At 40.9% G+C, this 10,241-nt stretch overlaps 1 protein-coding gene across 1 annotated transcript in view; it reads left to right on the forward strand.

Moving 5' to 3' along the window:
- LOC120524928 (protein phosphatase 1 regulatory subunit 1A-like) overlaps positions 1 to 9,867 on the forward strand; it is a 163,285-nt gene extending 153,418 nt beyond the window's left edge. The window contains exon 7 of the mRNA XM_039746798.1: positions 8,995 to 9,867. Coding sequence (XP_039602732.1) covers positions 8,995 to 9,062 — 68 coding nt within the window. The 3' untranslated portion in view covers positions 9,063 to 9,867. The remainder of the gene's footprint in view (positions 1 to 8,994) is intronic.
- Positions 9,868 to 10,241: the final 374 nt, after the last annotated feature.

Raw genomic sequence — 10,241 nt, forward strand, 5'->3', positions numbered from 1 at the left:
TGCAGACTCAGCCTTGGTGACCCCCTAGTCCTGGTGACCCCTGTGTTGGGAGGTTGTTGTCCCAACTCGCTTTCCAATTAGTTTTTCATTTTCCCTCTCATCTTTTGTCCTTCCTTTACTCTTCATTTAGAAAAGAGAAGTAGTATAGCACTTGCATTCCTAAGTGATTTAGAAGTATTTGTATTTTTGCCGGAGTTTTAAGTTCTTAACTCCCTTTTATTGGATTATTAGATAGATAGATAGATAGATAGATAGATAGATAGATAGATAGATAGATAGATAGATAGATACTTTATTAATCCCAAGGGGAAATTCACATAATCCAGCAGCAGTATACTGATACAAAGAAACAATATTAAATTAAATAGTAATAAAAATGAAAAGAATTAAAATAAAATTAATGTTCGCATTTACTCCCCCGGGTGGAACTGAAGAGTCGCATAGTGTGGGGGAGGAACGATCTCCTCAGTCTGTCAGTGGAACAGGACAGTGACAAAAGTCTGTCACTGAAGCTACTCCTCTATGTGGAGATGACACTGTTCAGTGGATGCAGTGGATTATTCATGATTGACAGGAGTTTGCTTAATGCCCATCGCTCTGCCAAAGATGTTAAACTGTCCAACTTTAATCTTACAATAGAGCCTGCCTTCTTAACATGTTTGTCTAGGCGTGAGGCGTCTTTCATCTTTATGCTGCCACCCCAGCACACCACTGCGTAGAACAGGGCACTCGCCACAACCGTCTGGTAGAACATCTGCAGCATCTTACTGCAGATGTTGAAGGATGCCAACCTTCTCAGAAAGTATACTCTGCTCTGACCTTTCTTACATAGAGCATCAGTATTGGCAGTCCAGTCCAATTTGTCATCCAGCTGCACTCCCAGATATTTATAGGTCTGCACCCTCTGCACACAGTCACCTCTGATGATCACAGGGTCCATGAGGGGCCTGGGCCTCCTAAAATCCACCACCAGCTCCTTGGTCTTGCTGGTGTTAAGGTGTAAGTGGTTTGAGTTTCACCATTTAACAAAGTCCTTGATTAGTTTCCTGTACTCCTCCTCCTGCCCACTCCTGATGCAGCCCACAATAGCAGTGTCATCAGCGAACTTTTGCACGTGGCAGGACTCCGAGTCATATTGGAAGTCTGATGTATATAGACTGAACAGGATTATTGTAGATAGCGGGGCAAAAGACACAGAATAATGAAAGGCTGAAGCTACTTGAGTGCCAGATGCACTGGCTGAATCATTAGGAAATACTGTTTACTTATTTGGCTGACACCTTTATCCAACTAGAAACTTGAACTTCATCTTTTCCCACTTCTATGTCACTGGACAGAAAAAAAGAATACATTATTCACCCCAGATTTCCTTTTGTGCTCACACTTAGTACCTTTGACATTGCATTCATTTTCTTTAAAATTCAGTGCAGTTCTGGGCTTGTTGTCTATGTGTAATGTGATGCCTTTAGAAGTCTTCTTCTTCCTCTTCCTCTTCATCTCCTCCCACTTCTATGTGAGGTCGATATGCTTGATCAGCCTTCTCCATACAGCTTGTTACTTCACCTCCTTCTCAGTCAGACCCTTTTCCTTCAGCTCATCTTTAACTTTATCCATCCATCCATCTCCGCTTTGGTATCCCTCACTTTCTCTTCCCCTGGACTTCCATTCACATCACTCTTTTTTTGCCTACGTCTTCATTGTCTTTCCTCAGCCCGTGTCCATACCACTTCACCCTACTTTCCTCTACTTTCTTAGAAATCTCTCCCACTTTTGTAGTATTTCTGATTGTCTCATTTCTTATTCTATCCCATTTGTGTAACTCCACACCTCCATCTCCACATTTTCATTTCTGCCACATCTCACTTCTTCACCTGCGCTCCCTTTTCTACCCACTTCTCAGCTCCATACATCATTGCTGGTCTTATCATTGTCTTAACCTTTATTTTGCATTTAGAAAAGAGAAGCAGTATAGGACTTGCATTCCTAAATGATTTAGAAGTATTTGTATTTTTGCCAGAAGTTTAAGTTCTTAACTCCCTTTTATTGCATTCATATTTATTTGCAAACTGTAAAGTTTGTTCCCTTAATTATATCCTAATAATGACAATTAACAGCAAGCCAAGTATACAGCAGGGCAAAAGACACAGAATGATGAAAGGCTAAAGCTACTTGAGTGCCAGATGCACTGGCTGAATCATTAGGAAATACCGTTTACTTATTTGGCTGACACCTTTATCCAAGGAGACTTGCAGCATTTGAGATATAATTAGTTCCAATTGGTGCACACGAAGATCACAGACTTGCTCACGGTCACACAGTGGTGTCAGTAGTGGGATTTGAACCCAAAACCTCAGAGTCTGAAGTCTAAAGCCTTCAAATAACAATGTAAATAACCTCAACCTCTGCAAAAGAGGAATGTAAATCAAATTGGAAATCTCAAAAACTAAAATAAGAAACAAATAAATTATCTCCAAGCAACAAAAATGAATGCTTACTACTTTCCAATAATATTTAGCAAACCCTTTTTTAAAATTCTGGTGTCAAGCCTTGTATTATTGTCACTTGCCTCAATGTCTACTCTCCAATTATTAATTGTCATTATTAGGATACGATTAATGAAGAAAATCCAACAGAAAGAAAGGTCAATTATTTGGAGAAACAACAATAGACAATTAAGAGTGTAAACTATGAAAGCAAAGCAAATATTTTTACATTTCTTATGAATGTAAACCTCACAATACTGTGCTTTTCCAAATGCAACATAGGAGAAAAAAAAGAGTCACTAATTAAACAATGAGATCATTTGGAGGTAAAATGACTCGCTGATAGTGAAATGGGGTAGGGCAAAAGTATCAACAGTCATGGGGGTCCTGCAGGTCAAACCATTGTGCCAGGTAAAGGATTTTCTAATTTCTAGCTCTACCAGCTGCATACCGCTTGAAGCTAAGCATCTTTGGAACCGGTGGGTACTTGGCTGGGAGACCAACCAGGAAAGCTAGGAAGAGGTGTTAGGGAGGCCAGCAGGGGGCGCTAATCCTGAGGTCTGTGTGTGGATCCCAGTGTCCCAGTTCAGTGATGGGGACACTGTATTGTGAAAATTGCCATATATACTCGCAGATAAGGTCTCCCGAAGATAAGTCGGGACTTGATTTTACAGTATAATTTCTGGTATTTTATAATGTTTGTATAAGTCGAATGCAGAAAACTCACGCTATTGGTCCAAGAGATTGTGATATGCTAACACCCACCTGAGAGAGTAACCACGGAGCACACAGCCTTTTATTACCTATGTATTGTGCCTACGTGACCACACGGTAATACCCAAACTATTCCGAAGCAACGTTTGCACTGTTTTGTGTTTTTTTGTATCTCACACCCTCATACACCTTTATTGTAAGAGCATCGTCTTCCATATCTTTCTGTCCTCTCCATCTTGTTCTGTTACACCCATCACCTGCATGTCCTCTCTCACCACATCCATAAACCTTCTCTTAGGCCTTCCTCTGTTCCTCTTGCATGGCAGCTCTATCCCTAGGACCCTTCTACCAATCTATCCAGCATCTCTCCTCTGCACGTCCAAACCAACGCAATCTCGCCTCTCTGGCTTTGTCTCCCAACCGTCCTACCTCAGCTGACCCTCTAATGTCCTCATTTCTAATCCTGTCCATCCTCGTCACACCCAGTGCACATCTTAGCATCTTTAACTCTGCCACCTCCAGCTCTGTCTCCTCTTTTCTGGTCAGTGCCACCGTCTCCAGCCCTTATAACACAGCTGGTCTACCATCCTGTAGACCTTCCCTTTCACTCTTGCTGATAACCGTCTGTCACAAATCACTCCTGATCCTGAGAGCAGAGAAATCCTTTTAATTACGTTAATTACTCTTCTCCACCCATTCCACCCTACCTGCACTCTCTTCCACAATCCCCATTGCTCTGTATTGTTGATCCTAAGTATTTAAAAACTCATCCACCTTCGCCAACTCTACTCCCTGCTGCTTTTACAAATCCTATAATTAATGGCTAATAACAGAAACATATGCATTGCATTTTTTTCATTCCATAACAGATGGTGCAAAAAAAACCCAAAACAATTGTAGCAACGTATTTCATTACAGCCCTTGTACTTTCCTAATGTGTGATGGAAGTTGCAGTACCAGCATCAGTACTGGGTTTTGGTTTGCTCCCCTCTACTAAAACCCATCTTCCCAATTATACCTTATAGCCTATATTTTTAAGTTGCACCAGCTCCAACATACATGAAACCTTTAGTGAAAATTGGTTCAGCTGTTCTTGCGTGATTGGCAAACGGACAAACAAGCAGATAACTTTTAAATTAATACAATTGATGAAGAATGTCCAAACTTCACTTAGATGGTGATGAGGCAGAGATTTGCACTGCAGTCAGGTCTCTGCATTTGGGAGGCAGCAACTGCACTAACTGGCCCACACATTCAATTTTACCAGTTATATGCCTCCAAATTTCACTTGTCCTGGTCAAAAGCAAAAGACCACCCACAGTGTGACCAGCCAGAATCTGAACCTTGGTCTGTGGAGCTAAAGGACAACAGTGCTATGGCACCATGTGGAATTAGAGCAGAGAAATCCTTTTAATTATGTTCGCATCTCTTTATAGTACTGTCCCTTAATTTTCTAATATTAGCAGGACATTTATAAATACCAATTTAAGAAAGTTATTAAAAGGTTACTAGGCCACCCAGCTCACCAGAGAGCCCTGTTCACCCGCTGTTTCTAAAATAATGTCAGCTTGGGGCTCAGATGTCTCCAGGGTGTTTCAGAACTTTATTCCAAGCTATTAGGCAATACGTACAGTGCAGTCCTTATTAAAAAAATGTTTTCAAACTTACCTTATAAGCAGGTTCCTGAAGAGCTCATTTTAATTGACAGCTAACATTAAACTTTCTGACAACATGTCTCCCCTTTCCTGCACCAAGTTTAGTGAGTATAACTACCTTACCTTGGAACTAGTCTCTTCCTTACCTGAAAAATATCATTGGACAGAAAAAAAAAATAAATTATTCACCCCAGATTTCCATTTGTGGTCAGAATTAGTACCTTTGACATTGCATTCATTTTCTTTAAAATTCAATGCAGTTCTATGCTTGTTGTTCATGTGTAATTGATGCCTTTAGAAGTCTTCTTCTTCTTCCTCTTCATCTCTTCCCACTTCTATGTGTGGTCGATATGCTTGATCAGCCTTCTCCATACAGCTTGTTACTGCACCTCCTTCTCAGTCAGACTCTTTTCCTTCAGCTCATCTTTAACTTCATCCATCCATCTCCACTTTAGTCTCCCTCACTTTCTCTTCCCCTGGACTTCCATTACCATCACTCTTTTTTTGCCTACATCTTCATTGTCTCTCCTCTGCACATGTCCATACCACTTCTATCCATCCATCCATTATCCAACCCGCTATATCCTAAATACAGGGTCACGGGGGTCTGCTGTAGCCAATCCCAGCCAACACAGGGCGCAAGGCAGGAAACAATCCCCGGGCAGGGTACCAGCCCACCGCAGGGCACACACATACACACACTAGGGACAATTTAGAATCACCAATGCACCTAACCTGCATGTCTTTGGACTGTGGGAGGAAACTGGAGCACCCAGAGGAAACCCACACAGACACGGGGAGAACATGCAAACTCCACGCAGGGAGGACCTGGGAAACGAACCTGGGTCGCCTAACTCTGAGGCAGCAGCACTACCCACTTCGCCACCATGCCGCCCTACTTTCCCCTACTTTCTTAGAAATCTCTCCCACTTTTGTAGTATTTCTGATTGTCTCATTTCTTATTCTGTCCCTTTTTTGTATCTCCACATTCTCATTTCTGCCAAATTTCACTTTTCCCTTTTCTGCCCACGTCTCAGCTCCATACATCATTGCTAGTCTTATTATTGTCTTAAAAACCTTATATTCTGTTCTTCTTCCTGTTTATCTTTAACTCTGTCTTCCAACTTCCTCTCTACTTTCTCCTGCTGCAACATAATACAATGTCATCAGTAACGACAGATATATTTTTAAATAGGGATTGGAAGAGGAAAGGTAAATCGAAGTGAAAGTCTATAATTAAAAAAAAAAAAAAAATCAGTCTGCCAGGGAAGGTATTTAGTATATGTCCAGTTGGGACGCCTGTCCATTTATTTTGGACTTCCCGACCAGGAATTCCTTACCCAGGCAGGATGTCCGTCCCTTCCTCCCAAGAAGTCCTTTTTGGGTCTGGTGCCTTTCTCTCCTTTGGTCGGGATGTTTGTCTGTCCTCCAGGAGCCTCCTGCCAAGGTAAGGCACCATTACCTCTCCTGGTTGGGATGCCCATCCATCATGTATGCCACCTACATAATCATATTCTAGATCATGGAAGGTGCAGTGGTCAACTCTGCTGCCTCACTGCTCCAGCATCCTGGATTTGAACGCTTGCCTTCTCTGTGGAGTTTGAACATTCTTCTTATGTCTGCATGTTTTTTTACAGTCCTACAGACATGCAGGTTTGACTAACTGGTGAGCAAGTTGTGTCTGTGTGAGACTAATTGTGTGTTCATGAGAGGGTCTGGCGATTAGCTGGCACTTTGTCATGGGCAGTTCTTGCTTTATGCCAAGTTCTATTAGGACAGGCCAGATTAAGGGGAAGGGAGAAAACTACATTATGTTCTAGATGAGAGAGAACTATGTAGACCTTCATCATCTACAGTGCCTATAAAAATTATTCACCCCTTGAAAGTTTTCACATTTTACAGTTGCACTCAAAATTATGCAATCCCCATTGGAAATTAGATTTATTGGCAAAATGTACAAACTTTCAGCTGTTTGCAATAAAGAAAACAAACAAGAACAATTTAAATAGCTCAACACAACTAATATTACAAGTGGCTTTTCCGTATTCAAAGCAAAAATGCCACTGCAGTCTCAAAACTACAAACCTACATGACAAGCATCTTTAGTGCTGAGCAGAGCTCCTCTTGTGTTGGCAGCGTTCTTGAGGAATCTTAGCCCATTCCTCATGGACAATGGCCTCCAGCTCAATAACATTCTTGAGTTTGCTTGTGGTTTCTGGATGGATGCAGCAGTACTAGGGTGTTGTACCATGTTAGCCACTAGGGATGTAATGAGAAGTCAAGCAAAATGCCACCTTTTATTGGCTAACTATGTAGATTACAATATGCAAGCTTTCAAGGCAACTCAGTAATTATATCTTGCCTGAAGAAGGGGCCTAAGTTACCTAGAAATCTTGCATATTGTAATCTTTTTATTTAGGCAATACAAGGTGTTATTTTGCTTGACTTCACATAGGATGGATGCAGCAAAGAGAAGCTGAAAAATAACAGCTTGCTTTTTTAAGGTAGGAGTCCAATTAAAAGAAGAAGTGGGCTGGAACAATAACCTGCAGCCACAGGGGACCCTCAGAGCTGAGCTTAAGAGCCAATAATGGCTTGGACGTTTTTGCAAAGATCAGTTTTCACTTTGGCATTAAAGAGTCCTTTTTCTTGTGATTAGCATAAATAAAAGCCAAATTACATTGTAAATCCATTGTGATTCCATGGTGTAACATTCTGGTGCATTCAGTGACCAGGTTAACTGATGTGAATGTTGGAACATTTCACATGTTTCATTTACTTCAGCCGAGAGTCAGTTGTCATGTTGTTTATAAAATAGTTTTGTAACAAAGAATTGTATTCAAATATAATAACAATAATACAATGAAATAACATCTTAGTAGACTACATTAAATATTGTCTTTAGTTTAATTAAATAGTATCCTTAGTAAATATGTTGCTTAACAGCACTTGAAAATGGAGAGCACAAAGCGGCTTGTGGTGGCTCAATAGCTTTCATGCACAGCAGACTGCAATTCAAGTGATGTGAAAATGGCATCGGTTGATGATTTGACGCTTTTCAATGGGAAATTTTTACATTTTAAATCCTTGAACAGAGCAATCTGTTTGAGATATCGCAATGAAAATTGAACTGTCTCAACAAATTTCTTTGAAGAGTAAGCGTGGCACATCTAAAAAAAATTGGTCCATGGAAGGCCAAGTTGCTTCATGTGAAAAATACGGACAGACATAGGCTTTTAGTAATAGGTACTTGTATACCCCTAATAACCCTCCTGTGGGCCCACCACCTGGCAGGAGGTTGAGGAATAGGGACTGGACATCGGTTTAAGGCATAGGCCTTGGCGGACTGGAACCCAGACACACAGGTTGAGTCTTGGGACATGGAATGTCACCTCTCTTTGGGGAATGGAGCCAGAGTTGGTGGGTGAGGCGGAGAGCTACCAACTAGATATAGCTGGGCGCAAATTCAATCACCCACTAGGCTCTGGAACCAAACCCCTCAAAAGAGGATGGACTCTCCTTTACTCTGGAATTGCTTGGGAAATTGCCCTAATAATACAATGTGAAAGGTTGTGAATAGTTTTTAAAGACATTGTATTGAACTTGCTAACAGAAACCTACCCAGGACAGGACCATGCTCTTTTACAGGGGACCCTCTCTCTCTCACACACACACACACACACAACAGGCACTTTTAGAGAGAGAATCACCTGAGATTGTATGAAGTTGATTGTACAAGGTGTGCACCAGTAGTGCCTGGGCTGAGATTTGAACCCAGTCTCCTGCAACTGGGAGGCAACATCACTAACATTTCTGCCACCCAGAAATGCTAGAATCAATTTATTAAAGAAACAAAGAGGTTAACAGTGTGGAAGCCATTTTTCTGTGTCACATAAACGAGTCTCCCTTTCAAGTGGCTGTAATGTGTATGAATTGCCATAACACTCCTTAACTATTGTACTGAAAAATGTCAGGCATGTCACCTTATTCTCAGATAACAGTGACCACAGTTAAATGCGTAGAACTCCAGGGGTCCTGCGCCATTACTGTTACACTCACAGAGCCTGGCAATCTAGCTATTGTCAAGGGCAATAAAGCAAACAATTGAGTCTTTTTTTATGTCTTCTTTTTTTCCCCCACAGGAGCCAGTGAGGCAGAATCCACACCTCTTCCAGCACACGCAGAAGGCACAAGCTCTCAAGAAAATTAGGCGGCAGATATGAAGACAGGAAAACCATTTCTAGGAGGGTCTTTTATAGACTCAATGAATCATTTTTAATTTATTGTCAAATTTCTCCCTTCTCTTGGCCACATTTCAAGGTCAAGGTCAAGGTCCGGTTTATTGTCACGTGTATAGAGTATAGTAAAGTTCTTACATGCATGACAAACACATTGCTTTTGAGAGATGACTAAAAACAGGGGTTTAGTTTTTCATTCTAAAGGTCTTGTGCATTCAGTTGAGAGTCACAGGACTTTCTCCAAAACTGATTTTAATTTCATTGAAGAGATCAACGTATGTACTCATATACACATTATATATTGTATATATGATATACAGTATATATAAAATAAATTCCTAATGCCATTCTTTAGTAATTTGTTGACCTCAGAACTGGTCAAAGCAGTGAGTGCTTTCTGTTAGCGCCCTGTCTCAAGCCGACAGCTTCACACCAGTAAGTCACAGTTTGTCTCTTCTATGCACACTCTTGTTCACGGACTTGCAAGCAAGGTGGACCTTGTGAAAAAAAGCAGTCCCCCAGATGGATAGGGTGTCCCTCACACTGCTGCTCACTGTGCCAGTGGTGCTTTTATCCTGCCCCACACCAGACTCAGCACAATTAGACATTAAGGAGCTCTGTTCTATTTGTATCTTAGGAATGACACACTAATGTTACAGTAATACTGTATGCCCACCTCTGTCAATTCCTTACAACACTAATGTCTAATTCATTAATCAGATTTTTAAAGGACAAAACTATTGATGTACCGAAATTAAAAAAAAAAAAACACTGGTCTGAATGACAGACATTTTTTTTCACCCCAATTATTTTTTGTCTTTGGATAAAGCCTCGTTTTAATTTATGTTTTTCAATCAAACTGAATTCTAAAAATGCAAATTAATAAAAATTCCTTTTATTATTGAAGTCAATCAGTCATTTTCTAACCCACTTAGTCCTGAACAGAATTTGGGGTGCTGAAGCCTATCCCAGTTAGCATAGGGCACAAGGTAGATACAAACCCTGGACAGGGCGCTCGTCCATCGCAGTACTAAAATCAGTTTTTTAAACAAATAACACAGTAACAGAATATGAGTGGAGTTAGCTTGTCAGGATGTTTGGTCCATTCCTTGGCTGGCAACTCATACAGATTAACATTGTTTATCAAGCTC

The sequence above is a fragment of the Polypterus senegalus genome, chromosome 3 (genome assembly GCF_016835505.1).
Source record: "Polypterus senegalus isolate Bchr_013 chromosome 3, ASM1683550v1, whole genome shotgun sequence".
NCBI lineage: Eukaryota > Metazoa > Chordata > Cladistia > Polypteriformes > Polypteridae > Polypterus > Polypterus senegalus.